The 14,212-nt window shown below is 37.3% G+C and overlaps 2 protein-coding genes across 2 annotated transcripts; both read right to left on the minus strand.

Annotated features, from left to right (window-relative positions):
• Positions 1-8,855: 8,855 nt before the first annotated feature.
• LOC107787325 (uncharacterized) lies at positions 8,856-9,401 on the minus strand. The gene has a single exon (XM_016608877.2). The coding sequence runs from the start codon at positions 9,399-9,401 to the stop codon at positions 8,856-8,858; it is 546 nt and encodes a 181-aa protein (XP_016464363.2).
• An 8-nt stretch (positions 9,402-9,409) lies between these two features.
• On the minus strand, positions 9,410-10,117 carry LOC142181672 (uncharacterized). Its single transcript, XM_075255074.1, has one exon. It carries the CDS (start codon positions 10,115-10,117, stop codon positions 9,410-9,412), a length of 708 nt encoding a protein of 235 aa, XP_075111175.1.
• Between the last annotated feature and the right edge of the window lie 4,095 nt (positions 10,118-14,212).

Below are 14,212 nucleotides of genomic sequence, written 5' to 3' on the forward strand. Positions count from 1 at the left end.
CAAGTATAATCAAAATGCAGCTCATACAGAATTTAGGCATGCTTTTCAATTAACAAAATTCAAAAAAGATATCAGCATCTAAATGTCCACAAAAATTATGATACCTGTCAACAATACCTTCATCAATTTATAGCTGAGTCTATGCAAATATACATATGCATGTTCAAGATTCTTTTCTCAACAACGCACAATACAAATTCATACGCATGATACAAGCCACATGTTCAAAAAGTGCCAAAAGAATCACGGGTTCCTACAATCATACGGCTCAAAGTAACATGGGTAATCACCTGACTCCAGAGGGATAGATCCATAATTCAAGTGTCGATCATTTTACATTCAATGATCATCAACCAGTCATTGTGGCGTGCAACTCGATCCAAATCATAACATCATCAATCCAATAACTACTACCAATATCTGCTCAAGTGTCTGTAGTACTAAAATCCTCAAATTTCCTCAATATTCACTTTTTCACTCTTGCATATATGAAGGAAATAATATAATAGAAAGGCATAAGATAAGATAATAAGAATACGGATAAAATTTCAAATGGCTACAAGATGGCTATGGCAAATCATGCAACTCAATTTATCACAATGATTCAATAAGCTACTTAATATGTTCTAGCTTAATCACATTATTTTCAAGAGTTAATTAGACCATAATAACCATCTAAATCATAGAGCTAAAAAGGCAAGTATATGACTGTGAATATATAACAAAGCTGGATATGGTAAGGTAACTCTCATGTCAAATCAACAAGTCATAACCCTAGACATGCTCCTAAATAACGAATACAAATTATCATGTAGTCATAGAATCAATTTGAACATGAATAATAACTTCACATAATTCAATAAAAGCACAACTTAAGTCAACAATATCAGACATGGTCAAACATACCTACTCATATACGCTCATCACCTTGCATATACGTGGCTCCTAAATCATAAATCAACTAGCAATCATAGCACCTATAGAGAAATTTGCTTTTACAACGATAGACAAGAGACATACATCTGCCCGGCAACCTCAAATCAAGTAAAAATTGCCTAACTATCCAAATCCATCTCGCCTAGTAAAAAAACAACTCAATAACATTAAATAAAGCCATAGAAAACAACTCCAAAGAATAAAGCTTCGATCTTTACGAAAATTTCCAAAATTCAACAAAAATCAACTCGGTCCCACACTCTCAAAACTTGAGTCAAGGAGTATATCATGACTTTCCTTACCCCATGAGTTCAAATATGTGATTAGGTTCTAAAATCGAGTCCAAATCGACCTTCAAATCTCCAAATTATAGCCTATTAAGTTGTAGATAAAAACCACAAATTTTCCTTTAAAATTTATATTTTAGGTATAAAAATCCATGGAAAAATAAGATTCAAAGTCAAATCCAAGTAGAAAATACTTACCTTCAGAGTGGTGGTAAATGTTTGCCCAAAGATCGCCTCTAGTCGGGCTCCAAATAATAAAAAATGAGTTAAACCCTCGAGTTATAACTTTGTCCATCTAATTCCGCTTCTGTAGACACAACTGTCACTTTTGTGATAGTGCTTCTACGGATAAACACTCGCATTTGCAAGATTACTAAAAGTCCCGACCATCTGCTTATACACATAGACATATGCTTCTGCGGAGCCGCACCTGTGTGTAGACTTTGCAGGTGTGCAATCGCTTCTGTGCGCAATATTCGGCATTTGCGAACTCCTTGTCCTAAGATAGTTATTGCTTCTACAGATGCCCTTCACGCTTCTATGAGCTCGCACCTGCAACACAAGTTCTGTAGGGTACATCACACTAGCACCAGATATGTCAAACTACATCAAATAGATCCAAAACTCATCCGAAACGCACCCGAGCCCCACAGAATTCCATCCAATCATACCAACAAGTCCCAATACCTTATATAAACTTGTCTGAATTCTCAAAACACTATTACTAGCATCAAAAATACCAATCTACGATCAAAACACAAGTTAAGCTTCTCTTAAGTTCATTAACTTTTAAACTTCAAACCAAGCGTCTGATTCAAGCCTAACCAATTCAAATTGCATTCAAACTTTGCACACAAGTCCTAGATGATAAAACGAACCTACTCTAACTTTCGAAACAAAAATCCAAATCTGATATGTTTAAAGTCAATTCCCGGTCAATCTGATAAAAGTGAATTTTTTTTATACTTATTATGTGTAGTCAAAAGAGAATTTGATCGATCCTTTGACTTATAAATGAAATATCGAGTGGTTGATACTTTTGCTAATTTTAGATATATCAACAGTGATGGTATCCCAATCTATGTGATTGGAGATCCCATGAAATAGGTTCATATGGGTAATAATAAGTCATTAGTTGATCAAATATACACTATCAAATCATGTCCCTTCCTATGGTGTGTGTATATAGTGCAAGATTGCTAGAAATGTGAAGCTGACTTATTAAACTCTTTATTGAATAATCCATAGTCTTTGATAGGTGGTGTATTGTGCTGCAGAATATACTTGATGAATGAACCTATATGAGTGTGAATCAAAAGGAAATTTAGATAGATGGAGAAGCTTGATAGTAGACCAGATCGGCATGGTAAAGGTATGATTAATTCTTGGTATGTGTTCGAGGTAATGAGTTCGTACAAGTATTTTGCAACAATGCTCTTGGGTTTTGTTGGCTTGCTTAGCTTGGTCGAGTTACAAGGATTCCGTCCTGGCAGTTTAATTTATGCAAACGGAATTGAGAGAGTTCTTATTGATTTCTACCGTGGTTGAAGAGGTACATTTTCTACGAATATGAGAGACATGAGATGTGTAATCATTTTTCTTCTAGATGGGATCGATGGAAGTTCTTGACTAGTGAAGTGCATAGATGTCTGTGGCCCGGAAGGGAGGTAAGGTTTTCATGTATCCTCGGATGGTATGTTATATGCGGTATGTTGTGGAGGACCGAGACTTGCGTGTGTTAGGTTACAGTTCAGTTCAGAAAGGAAGCTCATAAAACACTTAGGCAGTAGGTAGCCTCAGATATTCAAGGAAAATGGTACTGCTATTTGAAAGTGATTTGACGAGAGTATATGTTTTAAAAAAAGGGCAATGTGATTAAATGGATGGCACTTCGGTGGTATTGCGGCACTTTCTTGTTAGATCAACTGGTGATATTTGGGTTGGCTTGATAGTACAAGGAAATTTTAGAGTGTATCATGGAATTATTAGGTATTAAGGTGTGGTATGCTTTCGGACGGCGAAATTGGGATATGATGTGGTGATTCATGTTCCGCGTGGATTTGAAGACGGAAGTTCTCATATTCAGGCTATGCTGTGATTGTGGATCGTGTGTAACGGCTATCGGGATTTGGGGGCCCGAGTGGACCTTTCCTTGTCTGGTATATCAGATTTTGGATATGATATCGGGGTTTAGACTGGATTTCTCAGTGTTGGGTTATTATGGATTATGCACTATGGGCTATGCCGGAAATGCCACAAGGTGAGTGGCAAGGTGCGTCAGAGTATGCTTTAGTAGAGTGGTTTATGTTTCGAAGAACCAGTGGACGACTGGGAAGGGTTGCTTTTCTTATTTGGGCCTCATGATGGATGTCAGTGCAGAGGTTTCCATCATTGATTCAGTTTTGATGTTGAGGGACTTTTCGAATGCGTTTCTTGTGGCTGGGCATGTCGCCGGATGGAGTTGTGGATTTCGGTATTGATTTGGTGCAGGGCACCGTATCATATGACTCCGACAGAAGTTATGGTAGTTTAAGAAGCAGCTTCAGGCTTCCTCAGTAAGGAGTTCGTTGGCAGGCTAATGTGGATGCGTGTTCTAGTTTGAGTCGGCTCGGTTGGCTCCGAATTGTATCGTTGAGGGTTAGGTTGGCTCGACCGTTATTGACCTTATTAGTGATCAGGAGGTCCGTGAGTTGCCTTCTGTGTTGTGAGACGTTATGATTTGTTGGTTATGGGCACATATGGTGCGATTCTGTTGGGGTTCATAGTGGAAGTCTAGCGGAAGAATAATTGGGTGTTGCTCAGTGGATGGCGTACCGGTTACGGCCTATCGGGTTTGTATAGTATATGCTACTTGTTTCACCGTGGGTGTAATGATCTACTTTGGTTTCAAACATCAAGTTGTGCGTGGCTGTCGATTTTGAGCATAGTGACTGGAGGTGTTTCATGTATAACAGTGATTGAATAGGATCGCGCGTTGTATCAAGGCCACGTGGAGATATGACCTTTTGTGGTGGATTCAGTGTTCTATTTATATGATGTGAGACGAGCTCTCAGCCTTGTGTTGTGATGGTATTGATGAGATTGAGGTACAACTCTTTCGTTTGAGTCAGTTTTTTTATGATTTAAATATGTTCAGACCGTTTCTTATTGGTGCGTGTATTATGCAAGTTGTGGCTTAGGCCTGTATTGAGGCGTCATATCACCAGAGTGGTGTGTTGGATTCGAGGTGATCGTTGGGGTCATTAATGAATACGAACAGATTTGATTTCAGCTTGTTAGAAGGATAATATCGAGGTTCGACTCAGAAACCTGTTGTGGTATTTGTCAAAAGGGAAGTGGCTTCATGAGTGGTTGATCTGAGAAATGGTTAGGGTTTGTTGCGTGCTTCATGTATCATTGGCAGTATATGAAAGTGTTGGAATAAGACCTTAGTTGATAAGAGGTTTCCTATCGATATTCAGGCACTGTGGGCAACTGCTGTGAATAGAAATTATTGTTTCGAGTGTTTGGGTTATGTAGTATATCATATGATTGAAGGTTATTACAGCTGGTTCGGGCCTATTCTGAGTATAGATGTGAGGATCGGATCTTGTGTATGATTTCGGAATGTGCAATGTGGTTCTATGGTTTATGGACTAGATGGATTGTGAAATTTCAGCTATGTTGTGTTATCGGACCTATGCGAGATAGGGTGACGTGGGATCACCCTGGGTATATTCTTGGTAAGGTCATTCAGCTATTGGTTGGCTTCTAGGATAACTCTGGGTACGCTCGAGGACGAGCGTTTGTTTAGGTTGGGGAGGATGTGACGACCCAACCCGTCGTCTCATGAGAACCGCTTCGTTTTTCCCATTTTATTCTTCTTCATGTTTCGTTATCGGTATCCGGTGTGTTAGAGTTAAATCGGATTGGTTTTGATAGGAAATGAGACACTTAGTCTCTTTAAGGAAGGCTTATTTCGGAAAAGTCAACCGGATGCTGACTATTGAGTTAGAGGGATCGGATGTGATTTTCGGTGATTCGGTTAGCTTTGGGGGATGATTTGTGACTTAGAAGCGTGACCAGAAGTAATTTTGGAGGTCCGGTGTAGAATTAGGCTTGAATTGGCGAAGTTAGTATTTTGGCGACTTCCGGTTGATAGGTGAGATTTTGATCCAAGGGTCGGAATGGAATTCCGAGAGTTGCTGTAGCTCCGTTAAGTGATTAGGGATATATGTGCAAAATTTCAGGTCATTCGGACGTGATTTGGTTGGGTTTTTGATCGAATGCGTGTTTTGGAAGTTTTAGAATAACTTATGCTCGAATTTGAGGTAATTTGATGGTTCTTGGTGTTGTTGAAGTGTTTTGATGATTGGAACGAGGTTGAAAAATGTTTTAGGATGCGTTGGTGCTTTTGGTTGAGGACCCGGGGGCCTCGGGTGTGTTTAAGGTGAGTTTTGAGCGAGTACGGACATCCCGGAACTTAGAAAATGGATGGGGCAGTCATTGGTGCATGGGGCGCGGCCCTTTTTGCGCTGGGCGCGGTGGCCTAGCGTGGGGGCGCGGTCCGCGCGAAATGAAGACCTGCAGGTTGTTAGTCCTACTTCGGAAGCTCATATCGTTTGATCCAAAAGGAATTGTGAGCTTATTCAAAAACGAAAGTTGTAGCCCTTCGTGTCTAGTTTCCAGAAAGGGAAAGATATCGCAATTTGGACATCTGTAGCGAAAGTTATGGCCAAAATACTAAAGCCTGTCCCTGCAGAGCAAGACCTGCGCGGCCGCGGTCGTTTTTGCACGGACCACACTTGTTTTGCGCGGACCTCGGTCATTTTTGTGCGGTCAGCGGTGTCGGAATCCGAGAGGTACTCTATAAATACGAGGTTTTGGGTTTTATTTGATATTTTGACCTAGAGAGCTCGGATTTTGGCGATTTTTCGAAGGTTTTTCAAGAGATTGGTCGGGGTAAGTGATTCTAACTCAGATTTGGTTAGAGTACATGAATCTATCATTGAATTCATCATTTAATTCGTGATTTGAGATGAAATTTGGGAAGAAAATTGTAGAACCTTTCAAAAATGTAAAATGATGATTTGAAGGACCAAATGATATTGGAATTGGATAATTTTGGTATGGTTAGACTCGTGAGGGTATAAGGATTCTGAAAATGTAAATTTTACCCGATTCCGAGACGTGGGCCCGGGGTTCGAGTTTTGCTAATTTCAAGATTTTTGATATTTTTCGAATGTTTTCGCTTGGGCTTTGTTCCCTTAACATATTGTGACGTATTCGTTCTGATTTTGGATAAATTCGACGCGTGTGGAGGCCAATTCAAGGGGCAAAGGCGTCGTGAGCTAGAGAATTAGCCAGTTCGATGTGTGTAATGGTTGTAAATGATGTCTTGGGGGTTTGAAACCCCGGATTGCACATCGTAGTGCTATATTGAGGCAAGATACGCGTTGGATGATGAGCGTGGGGTTTTCACTACTGGGGAGTGTGACTTGGTCCATCCCGATTGATGATTTTACCGAATATTTGACTGAAATTCATTTGTTACCATCATGATTTGGGCTGATTGCCATATTTGGGCTTCGTGCCAACTATTTGGACCCTTCGGGGATTTTTATCACTATTTCCTTACTGCTTGACTTTTTATTTGAACTCAGTCCTGTTGATATCTACTGTTTTGCAAACTCAGTCACTTTTACTCAGATTTGAAACTTAAATGATATTTCTACATCATGTTTTGGGCTGAGAACTACTGTTTTACTAAAGCCCAAGGGGCTTATGATGATTTCCGGACTGAGTGAGGCCGAGCGCCATATGTGAGGATATGCTGAGTGATATGAGGCCGAGGGCCTGAGATACTATGTATGCCATGCAGTGGCTTTAGTGATGTGAGGATATGTTGAGTGATGATGCCACGAGGTGGCTTGATATAGCACTTGGGCCGTAAGGGTCCCCTCCGGAGTCTGCACACCCACAGTGAGCGCGGGTACCCATGTGATTTGCAATAGTGGTAACAATGATACTATTTGATGCAATTTGGTCAAGTAACAATGGCTGACCATTATGCTTGTGATTTGAAACAGTGGTAACAATGACACTGTTTGATGCAATTTGGTCAGGTAACAATGGCTGACCATTATGCTTGTGATTTGAAACAGTGGTAACAATGACACTGTTTGATGAAAGTTGGTCAGGTAACAATGGCTGGCCATTATGCTGAGTGATTGCGAGGTAGCCCGAGGGGCTGATACTGTACTGAGAGTGAGCCCGAGGTGCTGATACTATGCTGGGCGATTGATACTGTGCCCGAGGGACGGATTTCTACTTGTTAATTACCTGTGAAATTACCTGTTTTACTTGTTTCAAAAAGGAATATCATTTGATTTCTTCACTGATTTACTGCTTTAAGTGATTGTACTGCTTGATATGGAATTGCTTTGTGCCTTTACATGTTTTCATACTTTCAGCCATTATTTGTAATTATTACTCACTGAGTCGGAGTACTCACATTACTCCCTGCACCATGTGTGCAGATTCAGGTATAGTAGAGTCCGCACCTGAGCGCTGATTCCTTCCAGGCTAGGCAGTGATTTGGAGTTACGAGGTAGCTGTTGACGTCTGCAGCCCCTTGTCTCTCTTATCCTCTATCGTTTATGTTTTCTTCAGACTGTTGTATCGGATTTCGTACTTGTAGACCTATAGCAGATTCTATAGTAGCTCATGACTTGTGATACCCCGGTTTGGGCTGTGTCGAGATGGTTCCTACTGTTATTATCGTTAAATTCCGCAATTTATGAGCATTATATTATATGTTATTACTGTTTATGATGATTAACTGTTTAAAAGAGGTGTTCTGTTTTGGTCTGGCTGGCCTTGTCTTCACAAGAGGCGCCATCATGACCGGGTTCGGGGATCGGGTCGTGACAGAGGGTCGGCAAAAACTAAGGATAAGAGGAATGTCGAAGATGGAGGATTTAAAATTTGGGTTCTACAAATTGAAGTCATTTGTGAATGAATATCAGCAGCTGTTATTTTTTGATATTTAGATTGTTGTTTTAACACTGATTTGAGCAAATTTTATTTTAAAAAATAAAATTTCACCATTTTTGAAACTGAAGCTTTTGAAGAATAGACAATTGAGTTTTATGAGTTATTGAAATTTGATCCAAAAATTGCCGTTAGAATGTACTGTGGTTGTGATCAGTGGTGGAGGCAGAATATTTACGAGTGGGGTTCAAAAATTTTAAAAATCAAATACACAATGAAGCTAACCAACCAAAACCAAAAAAAAAGAAGAAAAGATGCTAACATATTTCATCAATAGAAAGAGAAGTTCTCACCACAAAGATAGTGTTAAGATAAACAAATCATAGTAACAAGACTTTCAAAAGAGAAAATACAAAAAACAATTCTTGTGTTAGTCACAAGGACCTAATGACTAATGAGATCAACAAAAACAACTAAGTAAATTATTACAACTACACTCGACGAGGTTTCATATCTTGAAATGTTTTAATAATAGTATCATTAGAAATACTATCGAACACATTTTTTTCTACATAAGGCACCAAAAAACCACTAAAGAACTCATCATTCATTCGACTTCGTAAGTCATTCTTGATAAACTTCATCGCCGAAAAAGCTCTTTCAACAGATGCAGTGGCAACGGACAGAAGCAAAGCAAGTTTCACTAAGCGAAATACAAGAGGATAATTTGAATGCTTCTTTGTCTGAACTAATCTTTTTTGAAAGACCACAAAGCCCATGTAGATCGGAGAATCTTTCATCAACATAACGAACATCAATAATATAAATTGCAAGTTGATTCTCAAGAGTACCCATACTAAATTCATCAAAGTCATCAGGATATAACTCAGCCATTCTCATTATTTTCCTGATGTCAAAACTTGAAAATGAGTTAATTGGATTCAAACAAGCAATTCCATGAAGCAAATAAGTTGTCTCTTCGTCAAAATATTCATTAAGTTCTTGAATTTGCCAATCAATAATTTTGCAAAATACATCAACCCAATAATGATGTATGACTGAACAATCAGCAGTTTTACGACGTGAACTTAAAGAACTAACATATGGCTCATCAAAGTGAGGTATCAAAATATCATATTTGATACAAAATGCAGATATCGTAGCAATAAGAGATTTCCATTCTTCTTTCCTTAACTTTTGCAACATTTTCTTTGCTACTTCAACAAGTAGCATGGCATTTGCAATGTCTTGCTCTTTTTTTGTAAGCATTTATTGAGCTCATTTGTGATTGCTAAAATATCCCTCATCAAATGTAACATGAATGCAACCTCAAATATTTTACAAGCCCTGAGATATCTCATTGCCTTGGCTCTTTCATCTGTAGAACGTGCATCAAGAACAACTAATCCAAGAACATCAAGAATAGAGCCAAACATCAGAATAAAATTATTAAAAGATTTAAAGTGAGATCCCCAACGAGTATCACATGCTCTTGAAAGACCAAGTTCTTGATTCAAGCCTCTACCGGTTGTAAGCTCACCCATATCTAATGCCTCTTGAATTCTTTCTTTTTGAGATTCTCGAAATTCATCCATACGCTTAAAAGAAGATCCCAATATATTCAAAATATTTGAAACCAACACTACAAGTTCCCCCACTTGAAGACATTTCTTAGAAACCGCAACAAGGGTAAGTTGGAGTTGATGAGCAAAACAATGAATGGAATGAGCCGATCTACTTTCTTGCTTAATCAACATTTTAAGACCATTAATTTTACCTTGCATATTGCTTGCCCCATCGTAACATTGTCCACGCACATATGATAGACTTAAGGAGTGTTGAGGAAGTAAATTAACAATTGCACTCTTCAAAGATGAAACACTAGTATTTTGGACATGAACAACATCAATAAGTCGCTCCATCACAAGTCACATTCTATCAACATACTGTAAGACAATAGCCATTTGCTCCTTGAGGGAGGTATCAAAAGATTCATCAACTAACAAGGCAAAGAAATCACCATTTAGTTCCTCAATTATAGCTTTAGTTGTTTCTATCTTACATGCAGTAACAATGTCTTTCTGAATCATTGGAGAAGTCATTTGATCATTTTGAGGAGCATGTTCCAGTACATAATCACGAATGTTATCACACACTTTTGCATACCATGAGAGAGTTTGAAGAAAATTACCCCTACTAAGTGAAGACTTAGATTCATCATGACCTCGAAATGCTAATCCATGAGTTATAAGAAGTCTTACTACATTAACTGAAGCAGTTAAGCGGATCCAATACTCATGCATAAGTTGACTAAATTGCCTCTCAAATGAAGATTGAATAGACCGTTGTTTGCCGCAAATCTTGGCATTTCCTTTTTGACTCATTGTGAATGCCACTCGACCTATGTTTATCAAAACTTTTCTTTTTATGCCAATTCTTAAACTCTATACTTGAAAATACATCACTTCCACCTTGATGAATATTATATCTTTAAATAGATAACAATACAAACAATAGGCTGCATCTTTATTTACACTGTACTCCAACCAATCATGATATTCATCATCAAACCATTTAGGATTAAATCAACGAATTGATCCAGAAAAAATTGTTTTAGGAAAGTTATGAAGCCGAGGTTGACAAGGACCTTGTCGAAGGAATTCTCTTCTAATAACATCGCGATGATTTGGATTGAAGTCCAAGATTTGAGTTCTTTCCCCCGGGTCAAACTTTAAAGAATCCAAATCGACTTCATCCGAAGATGGTACTTCTAAATGGTTGATATTCTCTTCCTGGATAGGTTGAGTATGAGAAGACAAATTTGGTTTTGGTGCTTTTGTAAAATACCTCTTCACTAAATTTTGAGACTGAATTATAAAGTAGGAACATAGTTAGAAAAATTGATATATGAATGTTGTATCGAACTAAGCTTAAAGAAGAATTAGTTTAGTGTAGACTTTCTCATAATTCTTCAACAAAAGGCTAGGATATCCAAATTCACGAGCTTCATTTTAAACCATAACATGTGACAAACAATGTTGTCCAAGTCCAGGAATAGAACACAAGTACGTAGTTATTAATCTGAGAATCCCAAAACACAAATGAATATCGGGAAATAATGCTTATCATGTTCATTTCCTTGCTTTTAACAAGTAAATGATTGTTAACAAGCAGAAAATGGTTGAGCTAGTTCTTTAAACTCCAGCAATTAAAAAGATAAGCTTAGACATGTTAATAGAATCGCAAGGGGGTTCGGATAAGCTTCTTCTTCTGGCATGGCTACCATTTGTTTTCCAATAATTCAATATTGATCATTTGTTTTCCAACACAATAATAACGTCTGACGTGAAAAGAATGCGATTCCGCAGCTGACGGGAATTGAACTTACGATCTTCTACACAATCTGAAGACCCTTGACTACTAAGCCAAGCTTTTGGCTTGTGTCAAGGGGGTTCAACATATTATATCTATACGTAAAAAAAATTATCCCTATATAAACAATGTAATTTTTCGACGAAGAGTGTTCGGATGACCAACCTTCTGCCCCCCTAAATCCGCCCCTGGTTGTGATTAGGAATCTATGGTTAAAATCTTAGTATATTTGGTGAAGAATTGAGGAAGCTAAATTGAAATTTATTAGTAAAAACATGAGAACATTGAAAAACATTGTTGTCTGTTCGTCAAGTATTGTTGGTCCACAAAGTTATGCCGCAAAGACAATATTATACAATAACTCACATCATCTAATTTATGAGATAGGCTGTAACTCCTGCCACATAGGAAAAATATAACTCAGGAACGTTGAAGCCACAACTTATTTTGAATGGGCAACACATTATACTACCTTGTTGTGTCTAACTTATGAGATATTCTATAACTCCTGTTTCATAGGCAAAACTTAGATCAGAGAATTTGAAGCCACAACTTATTCCCCGTGAACAACATTTTATGCTACCTCATTTTGTCTAACTTATGAGATACTCTATAACTCTTACCTTATAAGAAAAACTTAGCCCATGGACTAAAAAATCACAACTTATGCCTCATGGGAAACAGTTTACGCTATCTCACCAGAGGCGGATCCATGATTTCAAGAGGATGTGTGCACTGTTGTGAAGAGGAGGATCTAGATTTTATATTTGACGGATTTACATTTAGTCCCTTACCATGAACACACCACATTTTTGAAATTGTAGGTTCAAAATTATATTCTTTTTAAAATTTTAGTGATTTCACATATGTATCTATATCTGTGCCAAAAATAAGACCGTCCGAAGTGAAATTTGAACTGCCAATTTTATTTGTGGAGGTGCACCCAGTAATAATTGTAACATAGGAGTACTCTTTGAGTATGGGTGGGCGCGCGCGCACACACACATACACACACACATATATATATATATAAGCAATTTTGAAGAAATATAGCATTGTTATACATAGTTTAGGGAGCGAAGCATGGGTTCGCGTAAGGGGTGTTCATAAAAATCCGAAAATCCGAACCAAACCGACCAAAAAAACCGATACTTTTTGGTTTGGTTTGGTTTTGATTTTAAAATTTAAAAACCGATCAAATTTGGTTTGATTTTGGTTTTAATTAAAAAAAACCGAACCAAACTGAATATAGGAGTAGCTATTTTAAATTTATTATTACACCTATATATATGTATACTTTTATACAAAGTTTTAAAATTTTTATAGTAAATCTTAATCGTTTGCACTTTTCGTACAGTTCTTTACCTTTACATTCTAGTTTAATTGGTAGTTTTCTTTTGTTAAGTGCAAGAATCTATTTCATGTTAAAAATAATATATTTTCAATTGAGTCCTTAAATTATTCATCACTATTTGATTCAATTATCATCAATATATCTTGGTAAATAATAGATTTCTCAAAGAGCAATTGATTTGATAGTGTTACGTTGAAAATTTGGTCGCCCGGAATGTGTGTTTGGTAGTGTATGTCTTATATTTAAGAAAAAACTGACATAAACCGATCGAGAAAAACCGACTTAATTGGTTTGGTTTGGTTCTAATATTTAAAAACCCGACTTGCTTGGTTTGGTTTCTTTTTAGTGAAAAACCGATCCAAACAGAACCATGAACACCCCTAGTTCGCGTGAACCCATATCCCTTAACCTAGATATGCCTCTATATCTCACTGTATCTAACTTATGAGATACTCTATAACTCATGTCTTATAGGCAAAATTGCTCATGAAATTTAAGGCCACAACTTATGCTCCATGGAGAATAATTTATGCTACCTCATTGTGTCTAAGTTATGAGATACTCTATAACTCATTCATAAACTTAGCTATGAAACTTTAAAACCACAACTTATGCTCTATATGATTTTTTTAAAAATGGACTCCGATTGGAATCCTAGAAAGCTTAGGTGCGAATCAAGAAGAGAAAACCAAAAAAAAAAAAAAATCAAAGAAAAAAAAATTGGAAGTGTATAGTCCTAAAATATAGTTAAGGGTACAACGGTCATTCATCGTAGGCAAAAATCACATACAAGGATTAATAAACTGATATCTTACCTGGCCAAAAAATAAGTAATGGGCCCATAAAAGGTCACTCGGCACCATTTATTGAAATTAAAGTAGCAACGTATCGAGGGATGGAGATAGATGATAACTATTGGGCTTCCCCACAACAGGGATAATGCTACTAAATGCAAAGGGAAAAGAAAAATAGATATATGTGAATCTGTCTGCAGAAAGATTTGAATTTAGGAGGGGTATGCATGTCAATATCAATGATTTGATAATTAGTGCAAATGGAATACTTGAAGTTCTTGGTCGTTTTCAAATATTTGACAAGAAAATGAAGGGACCATGCAACTTGATAGTTGATACTACTCTTATGAGTTAAAGGCGTCGTTTGATAGGATATATTAGGAAAAATAATATATGTATTAGATTTGGTATTATTAATTTCTAATTTGGTATTTTCTCCGGTCCATAATAAGTAACTTTTTGATCTTTTTATTTTGGTCCAAAATAAGTATCTTTTT

The sequence above is a fragment of the Nicotiana tabacum genome, chromosome 6 (assembly GCF_000715075.1).
Source record: "Nicotiana tabacum cultivar K326 chromosome 6, ASM71507v2, whole genome shotgun sequence".
Classification (NCBI taxonomy): Eukaryota; Viridiplantae; Streptophyta; class Magnoliopsida; order Solanales; family Solanaceae; genus Nicotiana; species Nicotiana tabacum.

Bases quoted from the DNA above. Each gene is read 5' to 3' on its own strand.
- LOC107787325 (XM_016608877.2), bottom strand. From the start codon at position 9,401: ATGTTGCAAAAGTTAAGGAAAGAAGAATGGAAATCTCTTATTGCTACG.
- LOC142181672 (XM_075255074.1), bottom strand. From the start codon at position 10,117: ATGGAGCGACTTATTGATGTTGTTCATGTCCAAAATACTAGTGTTTCA.